Source organism: Pseudoliparis swirei, chromosome 8 (genome assembly GCF_029220125.1).
Source record: "Pseudoliparis swirei isolate HS2019 ecotype Mariana Trench chromosome 8, NWPU_hadal_v1, whole genome shotgun sequence".
NCBI lineage: Eukaryota > Metazoa > Chordata > Actinopteri > Perciformes > Liparidae > Pseudoliparis > Pseudoliparis swirei.
Window position 1 is genome coordinate 15823191 of NC_079395.1, and position 24800 is coordinate 15847990.

The 24800-nt window shown below is 44.5% G+C and overlaps 1 protein-coding gene and 1 pseudogene across 2 annotated transcripts; one reads left to right on the forward strand and one right to left on the reverse strand.

Annotated features, from left to right (window-relative positions):
- The first annotated feature begins 532 nt into the window (after window positions 1–532).
- LOC130197529 (serotransferrin-like) lies at window positions 533–7818 on the forward strand. Of its 2 annotated transcripts, XM_056420232.1 has the most exons (17): window positions 533–641; window positions 728–876; window positions 2123–2225; window positions 2336–2530; window positions 3044–3173; window positions 3374–3429; window positions 4168–4331; window positions 4447–4600; window positions 4684–4841; window positions 4931–5027; window positions 5115–5135; window positions 5472–5636; window positions 5915–6062; window positions 6651–6718; window positions 6812–6966; window positions 7129–7321; window positions 7457–7818. In XM_056420232.1, exons 1-17 carry the CDS (start codon window positions 602–604, stop codon window positions 7501–7503), a joined length of 2043 nt encoding a protein of 680 aa, XP_056276207.1. In that variant the 5' UTR covers window positions 533–601; the 3' UTR covers window positions 7504–7818. The 2 variants fall into 2 exon arrangements, with proteins under 2 accessions (XP_056276207.1, XP_056276206.1); XM_056420231.1 differs by having other exon boundaries at window positions 6651–6966.
- Window positions 7714–24690, reverse strand: LOC130197531 (serotransferrin-like; annotated as a pseudogene).
- Window positions 24691–24800: the final 110 nt, after the last annotated feature.

Here is a 24800-nt window from a genome sequence, read left to right on the forward strand (position 1 = left end):
TAGTCATCGAACAGGCAGTGAGCCACTGCGTGAGCAGTCTGATAGATCAGCGGATACAGGTTAACAAATTTGGTGAAATAGTCCTCGACCACCAATAAAGCTTTATTGCTAATTCCAAGTGGCCTATAATGTGTGCTGCCGTCACTCCTCCCCCTCAGGTCATCTGGGTCTACTTTCTGTTCCAAGACTCACAACTAATTAAAAATAAATGTTAAAAATGTGATAAACAGAAAACAAATCATATCACACCATTGCATTAAATAACATAAACTTCAAATCTAACAATGAAATAAGGAAGCAGAACACGCTTTGAATGAGTTGACACTATGTTATCGTGTTAATAATCTCGTTGTTCTGGTCAAACAATGGCTGCATCGTTTCCAAGGGGAGTGAGTGAATTTCCAGTATGTGGACATTTCGGATAGCACACGAAAGTAAACAAGCACGCACACATTAGGAAACCTGAGCAAAGTGTTGCCTCTTTTCTTTCTCTTCTTTTCCCCCCACCCCCTTCCCAGCTCAGCCAGAGGTTTGCTATAAAAAGGCCGAGCTGCCTACCGGACAGCACTGCACTGCTGACCTGGAGACCCCGCCGTCCAACATGCAGACTCTCCTCCTCGCATCTCTGCTCGGGTGCCTCGGTAAGGACATGTCATCCGTCGTAAGTACAGATGTACGCCACGCTCACTGTACCTGCATTGTGATTGAACCCGATCTGCATTCGCAGCCGCCGTGTCCGCGGCCCCAGCGACCAACGTGAGATGGTGCGTCACCTCGTCCAAAGAACTGGAGAAATGCGCCGCGCTCGCGGCCGCAGCTCCGGTGTTCTCCTGCGTGAGGAAGACCTCTGCCCTGACCTGCATCGAGGCAATTAAGGTGAGGAGAGAAATATTACCCAGAGCATGCTCTAATAAAATAATGTGTATCATTCACAGTGCATCGTATTCATGCTCAACATGCCAAATCTGAATCTATTATTGTAGCTGTAGTGGACTAACATGGACAATATTTCACTCGAATATGGTTACAAATGGAAATGCAAAGTATAAATAACTCAAAAGTGTTCAATGCTGGAGTAAATGTTAGTTTCCACCGCTTCCACAATGAGAAAATAATCCAACATTAGTACAAACAAGGGCACCAGTATAATTAACCATGTGTAAGTATCAACAACTCATGTTATTCATATGTGTGATGCATGTATTTATAAGCGGCATCTGTACACTGTAATAAAAATCAATGTGGTTCAACTTAAAAACATAAGTACAATTGCTGCCTTAGACTTTCAAGTGTAGTCAAATTGGATTTACAATTTGATACAACTCATGATCGTGAGTTTACTTTAGCTTTCGATTGCTCTACGTTCACTTGACTGTATAATACAACTTAGTTCAACTTAGCAATGTAAGTTCAAAATATATACTGTATAACTTATCATCATGCATTCTGTTCACTTGTCCAAATAAATAATGTCAACTTAGCTATGAAAGTTAAAAATATATATAACTTATCATCATGCATTCTGCTCACTTGTCCAAATAAATAATGTCAACTTAGCAATGAAAGTTACAAATATATATAATTATCATCATGCATTCTGTTCACTTGTCCAAATAAGTAGTCAACTTAGCAATGAAAGTTAAAAATATATATAACTTATTATCATGCATTCTGTTCACTTGTCCAAATAAGTAATGTCAACTTAGCTCTGAAAGTTAAAAATATATATAACTTATCATCATGCATTCTGTTCACTTGTCCAAATAAGTAATGTCAACTCTTATATAAGTTAGAAGGAAGTTGACATTACTTTCCTAGTTAATATGACCTAAAAGTATGCATCATTTCAAATGAAAATTTAGTGATAAGAAACACCATGTTTTATGGCAAACAAATCGTATTTATTGCATTAAAACAAAGTTTACATAAAAACCTGCAGATCCCTAACAACTTCCACACTGTGGTTAAACAGAATATTAACAAAAAGTTCAGACTCAGAGAAAAACCTTAAAAGTCAATGTAAACAGTAAGTAAACAGTAAACAGTAAACAGAGCTGCCGGAGAAATTAAACCTCATGTTGCTGGTTGCTGACAGTTTGTGGGTGATTTTATTTCCCATCAGGCTGATCAGGCAGACGCCGTCACTTTGGACGGAGGGGACATCTACATTGCTGGACTGAACAACAATGGCCTGCAGCCCATTATTGCTGAGGACTACGGCATCTGTATGTTCACGAATCAGCTCTCTCTACTGACCAACTTAGCACAAGAGAGGGGATTTTACATGAGTTGCATGTTTTGACTTCTTCCTGACAATTGTTCTGCTCACATCCAGCGGCGTCGGACACCTGTTACTACGGTGTTGCTGTGGTGAAGAAGGGCACTACATTTGGCCTGAGAGACCTCCAGGGGAAGAAATCCTGCCACACTGGGTTGAATAAATCTGCAGGCTGGAACATCCCCATCGGAACCCTGGTGTCCATGGGTTTGATTCAGTGGGAAGGCATTGAAGATGAAGCTGTTGTCAAGGGTAAGTTACACTATGTGAGGCACAATCCTCAAATAAAAGTTACTTCGCGTATATGTCACGAGTGATCACAGTGTGAAATGTGTTTTCTCTGGATTTGTATTCTCAGATACCTGTCATTTCATGTAATGGGAGACCTGCCAGTTAAATATGAGGCTACAGCCAGCAGAAACGGCTCTGTCCAAAATTCACCCTGCAGCACCTCTAAAGATCACCAATTAGCACATTTAATTTGCTTAATCTGAGTGTAAAAATGTCAAATTGTAACATAAAGTCATAGGCCACGCCCAGCCAAGAAACAATCTGGCCCATACAACCCCTGTAGAACACAATGTTGATGATTTATAAACCTTTCCAGTCTTGTCCAGAAAGTTCCAAGTAATAAAGAGCATTATTGAGACTTTATTTATGTTGTGGTCAAGCTGTCTCATCGGTGTGGGTGGTGGAGCTGCTTTACAGGCACTGGGACAAACGTTTCCAAAATCTTTGCTAACGACGTTGCTTTTTGTCTCTCAGCTGTGGGCAACTACTTCTCGGCCAGCTGTGTCCCGGGGGCCACAAGGGGCAGCAATCTGTGCCAACTCTGCAGGGGAGACTGCTCCAAGTCTCACACTGAGCCGTACTACGACTACAGCGGAGCCTTCCAGTCAGTATTAGTCTCTGATCTCTAATCCTTCTCAGTTGTATCGTCCTCCATCGACCTCTGCACATGTCTCTTCCAAATATGACCACACCTCCATCCTGTGACATTTTAATGTAATGTGATGCCTTCTTGAACCCAGTGGAAATGTTGGGAACAAACAAACCACTAATGTTGGTGTTCCTGTCGACTGCTCTTCTTAATAGGTGCCTGAAGGACGGCGCTGGAGACGTGGCTTTTGTGAAGCACCTCACTGTACCTGGTCAGTGTCACACGGTCATTTATTCTAATATGAATTATGGACTCATAGTAAATGTCAGCAACTAAACTAGTCAGTTGTTTCAAATCTACAGTATAAGACTAGCTAAATGCCCTCATCCTGTTTAATAATTCATTACCATATATCTTTTATTAAATTAGATGTTTTATCAATTACAATAACAACAAAACAAGAAAAAGACTTTCAGACAGGCAGCATCACATATATATCAGATTCATTGGATATTATGGAGGGCAAACTTGTTATGAAAATGACATAATTAAGGCAAAGGGAGGAAAAACAAGAAGCCAGTCCCCATTTTAATTGTTCAAACTGATATATACAATATATTATTTCCATCTTAAAACCAAGCCAATTATCTGATGATGGGAGGATCAGTCTCTAACTCTATGTATATATGTATGTATTTATTTATTTATTCTCCACACAATATAAACCTGTATCATATACTCATATGAGGTTGTTTTAATGCTTTATTACACTTTTTTATGTTTATTTTAACAGCTAAGATTCTCACTCTTTGTCAGAATATAACATAACATAATAATAATATAATAACTAATACAATATTTTTGTAAACAAATCGAGAAACAAAGCGCTCCTTTGATGAACCGTAGACTTTGACTTCACAAAACAGGGTGGGGAGAAGATGGGTAAAACGTTTATGTAGAAGTAGAAGATTTAAATAACTTGTGTCTCATTGTTTTTGCACACTTTCAGAGTCGGAGAAGGCCAACTACGAGCTGCTGTGCAAAGATAACACCAGGGCGCCAATAGACGACTATGAAAAATGCCACCTGGCCAGAGCACCAGCCCACGCTGTTGTCAGCCGCAAGGACCAACAGCTGGCTGGATTAATCTGGAACAGCCTGACTTCAGTACAGGTATGGTACTAAATGTTGTACTGCACAAAGGGCCCCGTTGAGAAATACAGTGATTCATTGAAACATGTAACTCGTGGGCTTACATAACGAAAGAACTTTCCTTTTGTCTTTTCAGGGCTTTGACCTCTTCTCCTCTGAAGCCTATGCACCTGGCAAAAACCTGATGTTCAAAGACTCCACCAAGAAGCTGGTGCAGCTGCCCCCAAACACCGACTCCTTCCTGTATTTAGGTGCTGGATATACCAGCATCATCCGTTCCCTTAAGAAAGGTACTTTTAACATTAGTTGACAAAAACACACGTATTCATCTTAGACTGCAGACACTTGTTTATGGTTGTACTTCACTTTCCAGAGCCAACAGGCACTCAATCCACTGCCATTAAATGGTGTGCCGTGGGCCACGCTGAGACGGTCAAGTGTGACACGTGGAACGGCAACAGTGGTGACGCCGACCCCCAAGTTGAATGCGAGACTGCCCCTACTGTTGAAGAGTGCCTGAAAAAGATTATGGTAAAACAGTCTTTTCGTCACAACCGTGAGATGTTTTTCTTTGTTCAAACTTGTGTATCTGATTATCTGTGATCTCTGTCATCCTGTAGCGTAAAGAGGCCGACGCAATGGCAGTGGATGGAGGACAGGTGTACACCGCTGGGAAGTGTGGTCTTGTTCCTGCTATGGTGGAGCAGTACAACGCAGGTGGGATGCTTACATAGCACAGACACCGTGCCGTTACATTTATTCCTAACTTTCCTACAATATTTTAATCTCTGTCTCTCTCCGCAGATCAGTGCGGCATCCCTGGAGGTAATACAGACTCAATCAAATGTTCCGATATCTCCGACATGAGAACCAAACGTGTGATTTGTGCATGTGCCTTGAGGACCATAAAAGAAAACATTCCATCTATGTGACTATATGACAATAGCAACGATCCTAGACAACATCTAGTTTGCACTGGCTTAAAGACTTTCTAGATTATGCAAACAGTTTACATGGAACTGATTAATATGGAAGTGTAATAGCAGAAAATGTTCATCTCACAGCTTTAAGATGAACCTTTAAATGAAATGACTTAATACCAATAATTGTCCGAGGATATATTTTTGATTCATACATGCTGTATTTTCCCTCTCGTCGTAGCCAAGGCCTCCTCTTACTACGCTGTCGCCGTGGTAAAGAAGAGTTCAGGGTTGACCTGGAAAACCCTGAAGGGCAAGAGGTCTTGCCACACTGGCGTCGGCAGAACTGCTGGCTGGAACGTCCCCATGGGTCAAATACACAAAGAGACTAACGACTGTGACTTCAGTGAGTGTGACAGGAAAAATCTCAAATATGTTCAGAAACACAACACCAGCAAGATTATGTTTCCTATCAACCACATGAGGAAATGTTTCAAAGTTGCAAAATGTTCACGTATTTAATTACAAAGTTCACTTGTTGCAACATACTTTTGTCATGGCTTAGGCAACTCAGTAAAGTCATATTTCACAAAAAGACATTACTCCTTAGTGTCGCTTCACATTCTCACGGTTGCCTTTTCCACACACCGAGTGTAACGCCAACACATTGTATCCCCTCCTCAGCCAAGTTCTTCATCAGCGGCTGTGCCCCCGGCTCAGACCCCACCTCTCCGTTCTGTACTCAGTGTGTCGGCAGCGGCAAAACTGCGGATGATTCCAAGTGCAAAGCCAGCGCTGAAGAGAATTACTACGGCTACAATGGCGCCTTAAGGTAGGATGGCAACAGTGCATTTATTCTCAGCACGCTCGAATGTTCAAAGAATAGAGACATTTTGGGAGATGCGCACATTTGCTTTCTTTCTGAGCATTGGGAAAGATTGATACCGCTCGCATGTCCATGTGCTACGTTTACGAGCTTTAACCAGGAGGCCGAGATTAGCACAAAGGTTGTTATAAGTCACTTATTATCTGTATCTGATTTGTTTGACGGATGCGTAAAAATGGAAATTTGTGGTTCAAGGGGGAATTATCAGAAATGGTAATAATGCAAACGGCCCCGTAAAACCCCCAAATAATGGTTTTAATATTTGTCTGTGGCGTAAATAGACAAGATACATTGTATCCATTATTCAGGCATTTTGTTTTACTTTTGAAGAGAGACAGGTTAACTTTCTTTCTTTATGCTAAGCTAAGCTAACTGCCTTTCAACTCCAGCTCTTTACTTAGCAACCAGACATGAGAGCGGTATCAATGTTCTCATCTGACAGAGCAAATTAATGTGAATTGCTCTTCCAGTTCACCCTGCTCTGGGTGGGAAACCCATCTTCATATTGCTCAAGTTGTGCTTTCTTCATTGTAGATGTCTGGTTGAGGATTCCGGAGACGTTGCCTTCATCAAACACTCAACCATACTCGACAACACAGCTGGTAAGAGACGGACACGGACCGGTCCACATCTAAACTGCGAATGTGTCATTTTGTATAAAACTATAACATTCTTGCTACTCTTCTTTGTTAAAGTCAACAATGATGAGTACCAGCTGATCTGTCCGGGGAAGAGTCCAGTGCCAGTCACTGATTACCTCTCTTGTCACCTGGCTGCTGTGCCCGCCCACGCGGTGGTGACTCGCCCCGACAGCCGCAACGAGGTTGTTCGCATTCTCATGGAGCAGCAGGTCAGTGAGGGAAAAATACAGGGTCAAAGTCAAAAAGGGCATTTTGAGGGGGTTGGCACACTTGTTTTGAAGTTTAAAGATGTTTTTTCCGGCCTTGTTATGGATGTCGAAATTACTCGATCAAAGGAACATTTGAAATCTCCCTTTTATTTCTCATTATAGGCCGCATTTGGTGCCACTGTCAGTGATGCCGCATTCAGCTTGTTCAAGTCCGAAGGTGGAAAGAACCTCCTCTTCAAGGACTCCACTAAGTGTCTCCAGGTGGTTGAAGCTGGAACAAGCTATGAAAGCTTTCTGGGACCAGAGTACATGAATGCCATGAGTTCGCTCAGAGAGTGCACGGAAACCACTCCAGGTCTGTAGTCCCGTTGGTCAAATCAAGAGTAATGGGACAGTCGAGACATTAACTTTCAAAATGTATCTCTGCATCCAAGATGCATCACATTCAGCTTAAATACATTATTATTTCTTTTCTTTCCGTTCCCAACAGGTCTGGAGAAATCTTGCTCTTTCCATTCCTGCCAGGAAACAAACTAGTGACCGCCACGGAGCATGTGGTGCCTCCTCACTCAGCCTGCAGTGATTCGGGCAGCTTAACCACACTTCACACATTAAACCGCAAAATCATATTTTCTTACTGATCTCTCTGTAGACCTGTTTCTAGAAGAACGACCGACAAACAGATACGTTGCACTACCATCACTTACAATCAACTATCCGGTGACCAATCACGCCCACATGAGGCTATTTTCATGCCGTTGAAACACAATGTTACATTACCTGTGTTATGGGATCAACTATGTTCTGTCAACTCGTGCCTGACTTTTCTCAAATAAAGCCTTGTTAATGCTCTTTGTGGTGACAGTATGGTCTGTTTTTGTAATAGTGTAATGTTTAGGAATTCATCAGATATCACTAAAGTGCACTGTAGTATTGTAATTGACAGCGTATATACAAAAATAGCCATCTTATCAAATGTGCTTACAATGCCGAAAAACAGTCAAGAACAAATGCGGTGGCTTATTGGCTGTAAAGCATTGTTGTAAAACACTCTTGGGGTCAAAATGGTCTGATACAAAACAATCATGGGCTTGATAAACATTAAACTGGTCCGGTATAAAAGACGCAATACAAAATGTTTTACCACCAAATAACTCTAATCACTATAATTGCCATTGTGCTTTTTGGCTACTCTGAAAAGCCTCCAAAGGAGCTCCACCCAATCAAGAATCATGTAGCTATCTGGTCATTAACAGACATGAATTGCTGTATTACTGGTTGAGTTTTGTCAGAACTTGGAGCTCATCTCGATCATTTATTTAAGAACTTGGGCAATAGACAAACACAATCTTGTTGACTGATGTTGGGGACTGGACATTGAGATTGTAAAATCTTAGAAGTACCTGGGTGTTCACCTGAACCACAAACTGGACTGGACTGACCACGCACACGCACTCTATAAAAAGGGACAGAGCAGACTCTTTCTGCTGAGGAGACTGAGGTCCTTTGGAGTGCAGGGAGCACTGCTGAAGACCTTCTTTAACTCTGTGGTGGCATCCGCCATCTTTTATGGAGTGGTCTTCTGGAGCAGCAGCATGGCAGCGGCTGACAGGAAGAGGCTGAACAAGCTGCTAAAGAAGGCCAGCAGCGTGCTGGGTGTCCTCTGGATACTGTGGAGGTGGTGGGGGACGGGAGGATGATGGCAAAGCTCTCGTCCCTGATGAACCACGCCTCACACCCCATGCTTGACACTCTCGCAGCTCTGCACAGCTCCTTCAGCCACCGTCTGATTCATCCTCGGTGTCTGAGGGAGAGGCAGCACAAGTCCTTCCTTCCTGCTGCTGTCAGGCTGCACAACACACTGCAGTAGATCCTGGAGATCCTGGCAAACTCAACACTTTACTCAGCACTTTACTTTGTTTTCCCCTTGTATATATAGTTTCCTCTGTATATTTAGTCTTTTAGTATTTAGGATTAGTATTGTTATTGTGTTTTGTGTTTTATTTTTATTAATGCTCTAACGTGCACCTGCTGCTGTGATCCTGAAATTTCCCGACTGTGGGACTAATAAAGGATTATCTTATCTCTCTTATCTTATCTTAATGTGTGAAGTGTGGTTAAGGTGCCCGAATCACTGCAGGCTGAGTGAGGAGGCACCACATGCTCCGTGGCGGTCACTAGTTTGTTTCCTGGCAGGAATGGAAAGTGCAAGATTTCTCCAGATCGGTTGGGAACGGAAAGAAAAGAAGAAATAGCGTATTTAACCCTCCTGTTACCTTAGGGTCAATTTGACCCCATTCAATGTTTAATGTCGGTGTTCTTTCGGGTCAATTTGACCCCCGGCTGTTTTTCACTGTGTCAAACATATAAGAAATATCAACTTTTTTATATATTTAAAGGGCTATTTAGGTAGTCAACAAACAAACATAAAGTACCTCACACTTAAACTTGGAAAACAATATTAATTCTAATAATTTTCTGGAGGTTTTAATTGCTGGGGTCAAATTGACCCCAAGGGTAAAATATGTCAGTAAATATAAAGGTAACAGGAGGGTTAAACATTGAATGGGGTCAAATTGACCCGAAGGTAACAGGAGGGTTAAGCTGAATGTGATGCGTCTTGGATGCAGAGATACATTTTGAAAGTTAATGTCTCGACTGTCCCATTACTCTTGATTTGACCAACGGGACTACAGACCTGGAGTGGTTTCCGTGCACTGTCTGAGCGAACTCATGGCATTCATGTACTCTGGTCCCAGAAAGCTTTCATAGCTTGTTCCAGCTTCAACCACCTGGAGACACTTAGTGGAGTCCTTGAAGAGGAGGTTCTTTCCATCTTCGGACTTGAACAAGCTGAATGAGTCATCACTGACAGTGGCACCAAATGCGGACTATAATGAGAAATAAAAGGGAGATTTCAAATGTTCCTTTGATCGAGTAATTTCGACATCCATAACAAGGCCGTAAAGACATCTTTAAACTTCAAAACAAGTGTGCCAACCCCCTCAAAATGCCCTTTTTGACTTTGACCCTGTATTTTTCCCTCACTGACCTGCTGCTCCAAGAGAATGCGAACAACCTCGTTACGGCTGTCGGGGCGAGTCACCACCGCGTGGGCGGGCACAGCAGCCAGGTGACAAGAGAGGTAATCAATGACTGGCACTGGACTCTTCCCCGGACAGATCAGCTGGTACTCATCATTGTTGACTTTAACAAAGAAGAGTAGCAAGAATGTTATAGTTTTATACAAAATGACACATTCGCAGTTTAGATGTGGACCGGTCCGTGTCCGTCTCTTACCAGCTGTGTTGTCGAGTATGGTTGAGTGTTTGATGAAGGCAACGTCTCCGGAATCCTCAACCAGACATCTACAATGAAGAAAACACAACTTGAGCAATATGAAGATGGGTTTTCCACCCAGAGCAGGGTGAACTGGAAGAGCAATTCACATTAATTTGCTCTGTCAGATGAGAACATTGATACCGCTCTCATGTCTGGTTGCTACCTAGGGACCCGAGTGTCAGGAGGCATAGATTTCGGGTGTCCGGTGGTCAAAAACTTCGGCCTGAATTTTGGAGCCTTTTCGGGGGCGCTAAAAATCGAAACACACCTCAGGCTCACAGTGCCCCTTCCCGCGCTACATCTGGGAAAAAAAGATTTCAATTCTGACCTTCGATCGCAGAGTTATGATTTTTTTTTAAATGTATTACAATGTATGCCAATCCTCCCGTGCCAGTTTTCGCCACCAGAGGGCATAAATGACCCATGTATTAAACTGTGTCATTTGGCATACACCTTCATGGGCCGGCCGTGTATGCCAATTTACCCTAACTTTGGCTCTACTAAGGGAGGAGGATGGTCAATTTGCAAGAAAAGTACCCAGGATCAGGGGCACACCTCCTAGGGGCACATCAGTCAGGGATGTCTGAACCCATGGTCCTTGACCCTGTATTTTTATTCTCAATATTCACTTCAAAAAATGCTTTAGAAGGCTTGGCTAATGGTTAGCATGTGGTTATAGCGATTTTTCAACATGCTCCAAAATGCTTGAAATTAGAACGCCAGATAGGCCTGGATGGCGTGATGAACATACTAAAAGCACTAAGCTCTAGACCCTTTATAAGAGGTACACAACAGGTAACATGTCACTCAAAGTACCCAGGACTTGAGCCACCTTTCCTGGGTACACAACAGGTAACATGTCACTCAAAGTACCCAGGACTTGAGCCACCTTTCCTGGGTACACAACAGGTAACATGTCACTCAAAGTACCCAGGACTTGAGCCACCTTTCCTGGGTACACAACAGGTAACATGTCACTCAAAGTACCCAGGTTTTGGGCACCTCTTCTGGGTAAATGTTAGTCAAATCCCCAGGCATACATCACATACTAGGTCGGACCACCAGGAGTGACAATACTGGGGTACATGTCAGTCAAATCCCCGTCTCAAAGATCCTGGAGGATTGGGGGACAGTGAGGGTCACCAGGCATACATCACATACAAGGCCGGACCACCAGGAGTGACTATACTGGGGTACATGTCAGTCAAATCCCCCTCTCAAAGACCCGGGAGGATTGGGGGACAGTGAGGGTCACCAGGCATACATTCCCTCCAAGGCCGGACCACCAGGAGTGACTATACTGGGGTAAATGTGAGTCAAGATCAGGAGGATTGGGGACAGTGAGGTCACCAGGCATACATCACATACAAGGCGGACCACCAGGAGTGACTATACTGGTGCGTGTCAGTCAAGATCCAGGAGGATTGGGGACAGTGAGGTCACTGGGACAAAAGGCAAAATGCAATTGGTCTGTGGGGCCTCTGGAGCTTACTCCATGACCTTGCGCACCATCCGACCCCGTGCACCCACACTTAAGCACCCAGCCCTGAGTTAAAACCCATCTACGAAAAATTTTTCGTTTCGGGCCCCTGGTGGTATAAACGGAAAAAAAAATTTATTTATACAACCAGGGGTCCGAAACGAAAAAATTCGGCATAATGGTTTTAACTCAGGGCAGTGCTTAAGTTTGGGGTCCACGGGGTCGGATGGTGAGCAAGGTCAGGGAGTAAGCTCCAGAGGCCCGACAGACCAATTGCATTTTGCCTTTTGTCCCCCCTTTGACCTTCACTGTCCCCCAATCCTCCCTGGATCTTTGACTCACATTTACCCAAGTAAAGTCACTATTGGTTCGGCCTTGGAGGGAATGTATGCCTGGTGACAGTCACTGTCCCCCAATCCTCCCTGGATCTTTGACTCACATTTACCCAAGTAAAGTCACTATTGGTTCGGCCTTGGAGGGAATGTATGCCTGGTGACAGTCACTGTCCCCCAATCCTCCTGGATCTTTGACTCACATTTACCCAAGTAAAGTCACTATTGGTTCGGCCTTGGAGGGAATGTATGCCTGGTGACAGTCACTGTCCCCCAATCCTCCCTGGATCTTTGAGAGGGGGATTTGACTAACATTTACCCAAGTATAGAGTCCTTTGTATGGGTGGAAGATGGTCACTTTAGCATGCATGTACCCAGGATTTGGGCACCTTTTCTGGGTACAAAACAGGAGAAATCCCCTTATAATAACCAGTGTCACTTGATGCCCTGAACTAATAACTCCACCTGATCTCTGTGTGGGAGGACCATGGTCAATTTAGCATGCAAGTACCCGGGAGTTGGGCACCTTTTCTGGGTACAAAACAGGAGAAATCCCCTTATAATAACCAGTGTCACTTGATGCCCTGAACTACTAACTCCAACTGATCTCTGTGTGGGAGGACCATGGACAATTTAGCATGCAAGTACCCAGGATTTGGGCACCTTTTCTGGGTATAAAACAGGAGAAATCCCCTTACAATAACCAGTGTCACTTGATGCCCTGAACTACTAACTCCAACTGATCTCTGTGTGGGAGGACCATGGTCAATTTAGCATGCATGTACCCAGGATTTGGGCACCTTTTCTGGGTACAAAACAGGAGAAATCCCCTTAAAATAACCAGGGTCATTTCACATACTCGGCCGGCCCATACAAGTGTATGTGAAATGACCCCTGTTCCCTAGTCATTAAACTGTGTCATTTCGACTACATCTGTATGGGCCGGCCGTGTATGCCAATTTACCCTAACTTTGGCTCTACTACGGGAGGAAGATGGTCAATTTGCAAGAAAACTACCCAGGATCGCGGCGATTCCTCCTAGGTGCACATCAGTGAAAGTGGTCTGAGTCCATGGTACTTGGCCCCGTATTTTTATTCGCAATATTCACTTTTTAAAAAGTTTTAGAAGGCTTGGCTACTGATTAGCATGTGGCTACTAGCGATTTGTCAACATGCTCCAAAATGCTTAAAATTGAAACCACAGAGTCCCCAGGGTGGCGTGACTAACACACTCAAAGAACTAAGCTCTAGACCCTTCATAAGAGGTACTTCAGGCACTTCCGGTTTAGCATGTAACTTCCGGTTTAGCATGTAAAACGTCCAAAATGCTTGAAAATGAAACGCCAGACAGCCATGGATGCCCTGGTCCTTTATGGGACCACCTTTCCTGGTAAAATGTCACTAAAAGTACCAGGAGAACCATGGTCACATTACGATAAAAGTACCCAGGAATTGAAGCACCTTTCCTGGGTACAAAACATGTAAAATGTCACTAAAAGTACCAGGGACCATGCACCATGGTCACATTACTATACAAGTACCCAGGACTTGAAGCACCTTTCCTGGGTACAAAACAGGTAAAATGTCACTAAAATAATAAGTGTCACTTGATGCCCTGAACTACTAACTCCAACTGATCTCTGTGTGGGAGGACTATGGTCAATTTTGATGCCCTGAACTACTAACTCCAACTGATCTCTGTGTGGGAGGACTATGGTCAATTTAGCATGCAAGTACCCAGGATTTGGGACACCTTTTCTGGGTACAAAACAGGTGAAATCCCCTTAAAATAACCAGGGTCATTTCACATACTCGGCCGGCCCATAAAAGTGTATGCCAAATGACACAGTTTAACTGTGTCATTTGGCATACATCTTCATGGGCCGGCCGTGTATGCCAATTTACCCCGTCATGATAGTAGCATGTGGCTAATTAGCGATTTTTCAACAAGCTCCAAAATGCTGGAAATTAGAACCCCAGATGGTCATGGATGCCCTGAACAACATACTCTAAGCACAAGTCTGTAGACCCTTCAGAAAGCTAACTTCCGTTAGCAGCATGCTAGCTAGCTAAAACCAACTAATCCTTAAAGAGTGTCTCCTGTTGTATACTATATCAAGTTTTTTCAAAAATGACCAAAAAAATGAATTAATAAATAATAAATAATCAATTTTGAAATCAACAGTCTAATGGTCACTAACAGTCTCAGCAATTCAATAAATGAATCAAGAGCGCCATCTAGCGATTTTTTAAATATGTCACGCCCATGTACTCCAATTGACCCAAAGTAACCCATTCCTCCCCGTCGATTGTATGTTGTCTGGAAACACAATGTCATCGTGGTTACTTTCCTGTATGGCGGAATACATTGCATGTATTTTTTGTGTCAAAGGGGTGACTTTCCCTTACCTATGTAATTTGCTTACCAGCCTCATGTGGGAGTGGACGACGCCATCATCTACCTGCTGCAACGAGCTCAGTCGCACCTGGATGGAACCGATGTCTCTGTGAGAGTCACTTTCTTTGACTTCTCCAGTGCATTTAACACCATCCAGCCACTGCTGCTGAGTGAGAAGCTGCAGTGGCGTGTGACGCCGTCACCATCTCCTGGATCACTGACTACCTCACAGGCAGACCACAGTTTGTCAGAATGGGCCGGTGCTGTCTGGAACGGTGGTCAGTGATGTTGAGCCCCACAGGAACTGTTCTGTCTCCTTCCTCTTCACCCTGTACACCAGTGACTTCCAGTACAACACGGAGTCATGCCATCTGCAGAAGTACTCTGATGATTCTGCAGTGGTCGGGTGTATTAGGGATGGACGGGAGGAGGAGTACAGGGCAGTGGTGAGTGACTTTGTAAAGTGGGCCGATGAGAACCACCTGCGGCTGAACGTGGCCAAGACCAGAGAGATGGTGGTGGACTTCAGGAGGAAGGTGACAGCTCCTACACCTCTGAGTGTCCTGGGAGTGGACGTGGACATGGTGGAGGAGTACAAGTACCTGGGCGTCTCCATCGACAGCCGACTGAACTGGAAGGCCAACATCAACGCTGTGTACAAGAAGCGGATGAGTCGTCTCTTTTTCCTGAGAAAGCTTCGATCCTTCAACGTGTGCAGCAAGATGCTGGAGTTATTCTACCAGTCGGTTGTCGCCAGTGTGCTGCACTTTGCCATTGTCTGCTGGGGAGCAGCATCGAGCCGGTGACACCAGCCGCCTTAACAAACTGGTTAGGAAGGCTGGCTCCATCATCGGCTGCCAGCTGGAGCACCTGGAACAGGTGGTGGAGAGGAGGTCGTTGAAGAAACTGGTGTCCATATTGGACAACCCGGACCACCCTCTCCACCACCTCCTACAGGGACAGAGGAGTACTTTCTCCAGACGTCTCCTCACGCTCCGCTGCCACAAGGAGAGATACAGGAGAACATTCCTGCCGACGGCTATGAGGCTCTACAACAGTTCACCTCTTGCCAGATCACCCTAACCCTTCTTATATTTTGTGTTTTGTTTTTTTATTCTTGTGTTGCTGCTACTGACTCGACAAATTTCCCCTTGGGGATTAATAAAGTATATATCTATCTATCTATCTATCTATCTAAGTAAAGAGCTGGAGTTGAAAGGCAGTTAGCTTAGCTTAGCATAAAGAAAGGCAGTCAACCTGTCTCTCCATCCATCAATTCTCATCCGCTTGTTCCGGGGTCGGGTCGCGGGAGCAGCAGACCCAGCAGGCTGACCCAGACTTCCCTCTCACCCGCAACATTTTCCAGCTATAACCATTTGTTCATGACATAGAAACGGTTCAAACCAAGTTTATTTATTTTTATTTGCAGAGCCGTAAATATTATTGCAACTAATCTTCATTTCCCTCATTTTGAGGAATCCCGAAGCTTTCCCAGGCCAGCCGGGAGATATAATCCCTACAGCGTGTCCTGGGTCTGATCGGCCTGTCAATCTCCCGCTCCATTTTACCCTCACTCGTGAACAAGACTGCGACATACTTGAACTCCTTCGCTTGGGTTACTCAAGATTTGGAGGTGCTAACTCTCACCCCCGCTGCTTCACACTTGGCTGAAAAACGCCCCAGTGAATGCCGGAGATCACCTGCTCCCCCCCCCCCCCAGGCTGCGCCCAGATATCCTGTCCATGAAAATCACAAACAGGACCGGTTATAAAGGGCAGCCCTAGCGGAGGCCAAAACCCACTGGGAACGTATCTGAATTAATGCCGAGAATACGAACACAGATCTTACTGCAGGCGTACAGAGACCGGATAGCCCGTAGCAACGAGTCCGGAATCCCATATTCCCGCAGCACCCCCCGAGGGACCGGGTCGAAAGCCTTCTCCAAGTCCACAAAGCACATGTAGACTGGTTGGGAAAACTCCCAAGACCCCTTGAGTATTCGTGCGAGGGTAAAGACAACCGGGACGGAATCCGCACTGCTGGTCTTGAATCTGAGGTTCGACCGACGGTCGGAGCCTCCTTTCCAGCACCCTGGCATAAACTTTACCCGGAAGGCTGAGTAGTGTGATACCACGATAGTTTGTCCCCCTTTTTGAAAATGGGAACCACCACCCCGGTCTGCCAGTCCAAGGGCACTGTTCCTGACCCCCATGTGACATCGAAGAGGCGTGTCAGCCAAGACAGCCCAACAATGTCCAGCGTCTTCAGCATCTCAGGGCGGATCTCATCCACCCCCGGCGCCTTGCCACCAAGGAGCTTCTTGATAACCTTAGCGGCCTCTGCCAGGGATTTTATGGGGTGGGAGTTGAAGACCTCCAGGGTCCTCGACCAGAAGTTCCCAGTTCACCCGCACTCCACGTTTGGGCTTGCCAGGTCTTTCTATCTGACTCCCTCGCCATCTGATCCCACTCTCCACCAGGTGGTGATCAGTTGACAGCTCTGCTCCTCTCTTCACCCGAGTGTCCAAGATATACGGCCGCAGATCAGATGATACGATTACAAAGTTGATCATTGATCTCCGACCTAAGGTGTTCTAGTACCAGGTACACTTATGAGCCACCTTATGTTCGAACATGGTGTTCTTTATGGACAAGCCGTGGCTAGCACAGAAGTCCAATAACAGAACACCGCTCAGGTTAAGATCGGCAAGCCGTTCCTCCCAATCACCCCCGCCAGGTTTCTTTGTCATTGCCCACGTGAGTGTTGAAGTCTCCCAGGAGAACTATGGAGTCGGCAGGCGGTGCCCTCTCCAGGACCCCTCCTACCGACTCCAAGAAGGCCGGATACTCTGAACTGTGGTTTGGTGCATAAGCACAAACCACAGTCAGAGCCTTACTCCCCGCAACCCGTAGGTGCAGGGAGGCGACCCTCTCGTTCTCCGGGGAAAACTTCAACACAGCAGCGCTCAGCCGGGGGCTTGTGAGTATCCCCACTCCCGCCCGGCGCCTCTCACCCTAGGCAGCTCCAGAAAAGAACAGAGTCCAACCCTTCTCCAGGAGCTTGGTTCCAGAGCCAGTGCATTGCGTGGAGGTGAGCCCAACTATATCTAGCTGGTACTGCCTCACCTCCCACACCAGCTCCGGCTCCTTCCCCGCTAGCGAGGTGACGTTCCACGTCCCTAGAGCTATTCCATGCTGCCGGTGATCGGCTCGCCCAGGCCCCCTGCCCGGCCTGCCGTTCGGCCTACATAGGACCCGACCCCGATGCTTTTCCATGCGGCTGGTGGGTCCACAGGGTGAATGCTCCATGTTATTTCTTCGGGCTGACACCGACCGGACCCCATAGGCGACGGCCCGGTCACCAGACGGATATGTGAGTGATATCAATCTTTCCTAATTCTCAGAAAGAAAGCAAATGTGCGCATCTCCCAAAATGTCTCTCTATCCTTTTAAGGACGCGCGTTTAGAAATGCACTGTTGCCATCCTACCTTAAGGCGCCGATGGAGCCGTAGTAATCCTCGTCAGCGCTGGCTTTGCACTTGGAATCATCCTTAATCTTGCGGCTGCCGACACACTGAGAACAGAACGGAGAGGTGGGGTCTGAGCCGGGGGCACAGCCGCTGATGAAGAACTTGGCTGAGGAGAGGAGGGGATACAATGTGTTGGCGTTACACTCGATGTGTGGAAAAGGCAACCGTGAGAATGTGAAGCGACACTAAGGAGTAATGTCTTTTTGTGAAATATGACTTTACTGAGTTGTCTAAGCCATGACAAAAGTATGTTGCAACAAGTGAACTTTGTAATTAAATACGTGAACATTTTGCAACTTTGAAACATTTCCTCATGTGGTTGATAGGAAACATAATCTTGCTGGTGTTGCGTTTCTGAACATATTTGAGATTTTTCCTGTCACACTCACTGAAGTCACAGTCGTTAGTCTCTTTGTGTATTTGACCCATGGGGACGTTCCAGCCAGCAGTTCTGCCGACGCCAGTGTGGCAAGACCTCTTGCCCTTCAGGGTTTTCCAGGTCAACCCTGAACTCTTCTTTACCACGGCGACAGCGTAGTAAGAGGAGGCCTTGGCTACGACGAGAGGGAAAATACAGCATGTATGAATCAAAAATATATCCCTCGGACAATTATTGGTATTAAGTCATTTCATTTAAAGGTTCATCTTAAAGCTGTGAGATGAACATTTTCTGCTATTACACTTCCATATTAATCAGTTCCATGTAAACTGTTTGCATAATCTAGAAAGTCTTTAAGCCAGTGCAAACTAGATGTTGTCTAGGATCGTTGCTATTGTCATATAGTCACATAGATGGAATGTTTTCTTTTATGGTCCTCAAGGCACATGCACAAATCACACGTTTGGTTCTCATGTCGGAGATATCGGAACATTTGATTGAGTCTGTATTACCTCCAGGGACGCCGCACTGATCTGCGGAGAGAGACAGATTAAAATATTGTAGGAAAGTTAGAAATAAATGTAACGGCACGGTGTCTGTGCTATGTAAGCATCCCACCTGCGTCGTACTGCTCCACCATAGCAGGAACAAGACCACACTTCCCAGCGGTGTACACCTGTCCTCCATCCACTGCCATTGCGTCGGCCTCTTTACGCTACAGGATGGCAGAGATCACAGATAATCAGATACACAAGTTTGAACAAAGAAAAACATCTCACGGTTGTGACGAAAAGACTGTTTTACCATAATCTTTTTCAGGCACTCTTCAACAGTAGGGGCAGTCTCGCATTCAACTTGGGGGTCGGCGTCACCACTGTTGCCGTTCCACGTGTCACACTTGACCGTCTCAGCGTGGCCCATGGCACACCATTTAATGGCAGTGGATTGAGTGCCTGCTGGCTCTGGAAAGTGAAGTACAACCATAAACAAGTGTCTGCAGTCTAAGATGAATACGTGTGTTTTTGTCTACTAATGTTAAAAGTACCTTTCTTAAGGGAACGGATGATGCTGGTATATCCAGCACCTAAATACAGGAAGGAGTCGGTGTTTGGGGGCAGCTGCACCAGCTTCTTGGTGGAGTCTTTGAACATCAGGTTTTTGCCAGGTGCATAGGCTTCAGAGGAGAAGAGGTCAAAGCCCTGAAGAGACTAAAGGAAAGTTCTTTCGTTATGTAAGCCCACGAGTTACATGTTTCAATGAATCACTGTATTTCTCAACGGGGCCCTTTGTGCAGTACAACATTTAGTACCATACCTGTACTGAAGTCAGGCTGTTCCAGATTAATCCAGCCAGCTGTTGGTCCTTGCGACTGACAACAGTGTGGGCTGGTGCTCTGGCCAGGTGGCATTTTTCATAGTCGTCTATTGGCGCCCTGGTGTTATCTTTGCACAGCAGCTCGTAGTTGGCCTTCTCCGACTCTGAAAGTGTGCAACAACAATGAGACACAAGTTATTTAAATCTTCTACTTCTACATAAACGTTTTACCCATCTTCTCCCCACCCTGTTTTGTGAAGTCAAAGTCTACGGTTCATCAAAGGAGCGCTTTGTTTCTCGATTTGTTTACAAAATATTGTATTAGTTATTATATTATTATTATGTTATATTCTGACAAAGAGTGAGAATCTTAGCTGTTAAAATAAACATAAAAAAGTGTAATAAAGCATTAAAACAGCCTCATATGAGTATATGATACAGGTTTACACTACCGTTCAAAAGTTTGGGATCACTTAGAAATGTCCTTATTTTTCAAAGAAAAGCACTGTTTTTTCCAATGAAGATAACATTAAATCAATCAGAAATACACTCTATACATTGTTAATGTGGTAAATGACTATTCTAGGTGGAAACGTCTGGTTTCTAATGAAATATCTCCAGAGGTGTATAGAGGCCCATTTCCATCAACTATCACTCCAGTGTTCTAATGGTACATTGTGTTTGCTAATCGCCTTAGAAGACTAATGGATGATTAGAAAACCCTTGAAAACCCTTGTGCAATTATGTTAGCACAGCTGAAAACTGTTTTGCTGATGAGAGAAGCTATAAAACTGGCCTTCCTTTGAGCTAGTTGATTATCTGGAGCATCACATTTGTGGGTTCGATAAGACTCTCAAAATGGCCAGAAAAAAAGAACTTTCATGTGAAACTCGCCAGTCTATTCTTGTTCTTAGAAATGAAGGCTATTCCATGTGAGAAATTGCAAAGAAACTGAAAATTTCCTTCAGCGGTGTGTACTACTCCCTTCAGAGAACAGCACAAACGGGCTCTAACCAGAGCAGAAAGAGAAGTGGGAGGCCCCGGTGCACAACTCAGCAAGAAGACAAGTACATTAGAGTCTCTAGTTTGAGAAATAGACGCCTCACAGGTCCTCAACTGGCAGCTTCTTTAAATGGTACCCGCAAAATGCCAGTGTCAACGTCGACAGTGAAGAGGCGACTCCGGGATGCTGGCCTTCTAGGCAGAGTGGCAAAGAAAAAGCCATATCTGAGACTGGCCAATAAAAAGAAAAGATTGGTATGGGCAAAAGAACACAGGTATTGGACAGAGGAAGATTGGAAAAAGGTGTTATGGACAGATGAATCCAAGTTTGAGGTGTTTGGATCACACAGAAGAACATTTGTGAGACGCAGAACAGGTGAAAAGATGCTGGAAGAGTGCCTGACACCATCTGTCAAGCATGGTGGAGGTCATGTGATGGTCTGGGGCTGCTTTGGTGCTGGTAAAGTGGGAGATTTGTACCAGGTAAAAGGGATTTTAAATAAGGAAGGCTATCACTCCATTTTGCAACGCCATGCCATACCCTGTGGGAAGCGCTTGATTGGAGCCAATTTCCTCCTCCAACAGGACAATGACCCAAAGCACACCTCCAAATTGTGCAAGAACTATTTAGGGAAGAAGCAGGCAGCTGGTCTGCTGTCTGTAATGGAGTGGCCAGCACAGTCACCAGATCTCAACCCCATTGAGCTGTTGTGGGAGCAGCTTGACCGTATGGTCCGCAAGAAGTGCCCATCAAGCCAATCCAACTTGTGGCAGGTGCTTCAGGAAGCGTGGGGTGACATTTCAACAGATTACCTCAACAAATTAACAGCTAGAATGCCAAAGGTCTGCAATGTTGTAATTGCTGCAAAAGGAGCATTCTTTGACGATAGCAAAGTTTGAAGAAAAAAATTAATACTTCAAATACAAATCATTATTTCTAACCTTGTCAATGTCTTGACTATATTTTCTATACATTTTGCAACTCATTTGATAAATAAAAGTGTGAGTTTTCATGGAAAACACGAAATTATCTGGGTGATCCCAAACTTTTGAACGGTAGTGTATATTGTGTGGAGAATAAATAAATAAATACATACATATATACATAGAGTTAGAGACTGATCCTCCCATCATCAGATAATTGGCTTGGTTTTAAGATGGAAATAATATATTGTATATATCAGTTTGAACAATTAAAATGGGGACTGGCTTCTTGTTTTTTCTCCCTTTGCCTTAATTATGTCATTTTCATAACAAGTTTGCCCTCCATAATATCCAATGAATCTGATATATATGTGATGCTGCCTGTCTGAAAGTCTTTTTCTTGTTTTGTTGTTATTGTAATTGATAAAACATCTAATTTAATAAAAAGATACTGTATATGGTAATGAATTATTAAACAGGATGAGGGCATTTAGCTAGTCTTATACTGTAGATTTGAAACAACTGACTAGTTTAGTTGCTGACATTTAATATGAGTCCATAATTCATATTAGAATAAATGACCGTGTGACACTGACCAGGTACAGTGAGGTGCTTCACAAAAGCCACGTCTCCAGCGCCGTCCTTCAGGCACCTATTAAGAAGAGCAGTCGACAGGAACACCAACATTAGTGGTTTGTTTGTTCCCAACATTTCCACTGGGTTCAAGAAGGCATCACATTACATTAAAATGTCACAGGATGGAGGTGTGGTCATATTTGGAAGAGACATGTGCAGAGGTCGATGGAGGACGATACAACTGAGAAGGATTAGAGATCAGGGACTAATACTGACTGGAAGGCTCCGCTGTAGTCGTAGTACGGCTCAGTGTGAGACTTGGAGCAGTCTCCCCTGCAGAGTTGGCACAGATTGCTGCCCTTGTGACCCCCGGGACACAGCTGGCCGAGAAGTAGTTGCCCACAGCTGAGAGACAAAAAGCAACGTCGTTAGCAAAGATTTTAGAAACGTTTGTCCCAGTGCCTGTAAAGCAGCTCCACCACCCACACCGATGAGACAGCTTGACCACAACATAAATAAAGTCTCAATAATGCTCTTTATTACTTGGAACTTTCTGGACAAGACTGGAAAGCTTTATAAATCATCAACATTGTGTTCTACAGGGGTTGTATGGGCCAGATTGTTTCTTGGCTGGGCGTGGCCTATGACTTTATGTTACAATTTGACATTTTTACACTCAGATTAAGCAAATTAAATGTGCTAATTGGTGATCTTTAGAGGTGCTGCAGGGTGAATTTTGGACAGAGCCGTTTCTGCTGGCTGTAGCCTCATATTTAACTGGCAGGTCTCCCATTACATGAAATGACAGGTATCTGAGAATACAAATCCAGAGAAAACACATTTCACACTGTGATCACTCGTGACGTATACGCGAAGTAACTTTTATTTGAGGATTGTGCCTCACATAGTGTAACTTACCCTTGACAACAGCTTCATCTTCAATGCCTTCCCACTGAATCAAACGCATGGACACCAGGGTTCCGATGGGGATGTTCCAGCCTGCAGATTTATTCAACCCAGTGTGGCAGGATTTCTTCCCCTGGAGGTCTCTCAGGCCAAATGTAGTGCCCTTCTTCACCACAGCAACACCGTAGTAACAGGTGTCCGACGCCGCTGGATGTGAGCAGAACAATTGTGAGGAAAAAGTCAAAACATGCAACTCATGTAAAATCCCCTCTCTTGTGCCAAGTTGGTCAGTAGAGAGAGCTGATTCGTGAACATACAGGTGCCGTAGTCCTCAGCAATAATGGGCTGCAGGCCATTGTTGTTCAGTCCAGCAATGTAGATGTCCCCTCCGTCCAAAGTGACGGCGTCTGCCTGATCAGCCTGATGGGAAATAAAATCACCCACAAACTGTCAGCAACCAGCAACATGAGGTTTAATTTCTCCGGCAACTCAAAGACATGTGACGAACAGTTTTCTGCATATTTTGTCAGTTGCTAAATGCAGTGGTGCAAAGTAACACATTTATTTAAGCACTTTTGTTTCTTGCAATGGTGAGATATGGGTACTTTTCTTGAATGTTTTGATTCAGTGCTACTTTATACTTACCCCATACATTTCAGGGGTAAATATTGTAATGTTTTGCTCTTTTAAATGTGTTTGATGGCTGTTGTTAACAGGTATTTGTAATCTACGGCATTTTCTAAACTAAACATATGATCAATGTCCAAAATATAATTCATGGTTGAAGGTAAATTACCAAATAAAGCAGTTATCTCCAGCTCAACCAGCTAACACATACAGATGCAGCTTCTAAATACATGCATCACACATATGAGTTGTTGATACTTTGTGGCGAGGATCCCTTTAACCCATTATTTTTGTCAAGCTACTTTAGCAATAAGGGGGTTTGTCTGGCTAACTTGCTCCTCCACTACAAAAAGGTACAGTATGTATCACACAAAACGAAACACAAAACACAACCCGGAAAACAGTTTCATGCATTTCACTCAGTTTCTTTTCACTTACAGCACCTGGTATTCCCAGGCGGTCTCCCATCCAAGTACTTCCGGGATCAGATGAGATCGGGCCGCTCAGGGTGGTGTGGCCGTAAGCAGGGTTATGAATGAGAACACCTGTTTCTCTTTCTGCTACAATTTACACATGGTTAATTATACTGGTGCCCTTGTTTGTACTCATGTTGGATTATTTTTCTCATTGTGGAAGCGGTGGAAACTAACATTTACTCCAGCACTGAACACTTTTGAGCTATTTATACTTTGCATTTCCATTTGTATCCATATTCGAGTGAAATATTGTCCATGTTAGTCCACTACAGCTATAATAATAGATTCAGATTTGGCATGTTGAGCATGAATACGATGCACTGTGAATGACACACATTATTTTATTAGAGCATGCTCTGGGTAATATTCTCTCCTCACCCTAATTGCCTCGATGCAGAGCTTGGTGGAGGTCATCCTCACGCAGGAGAACACCGGAGCTGCGGCCCGCGAGCGGCGCATTTCTCCAGTTCTTTGGCGAGGTGACGCACCATCTCACGTTGGTCGCTGGGGCCGCGGACACGCGGCTGCGAATGCAGATCGGATTCAAT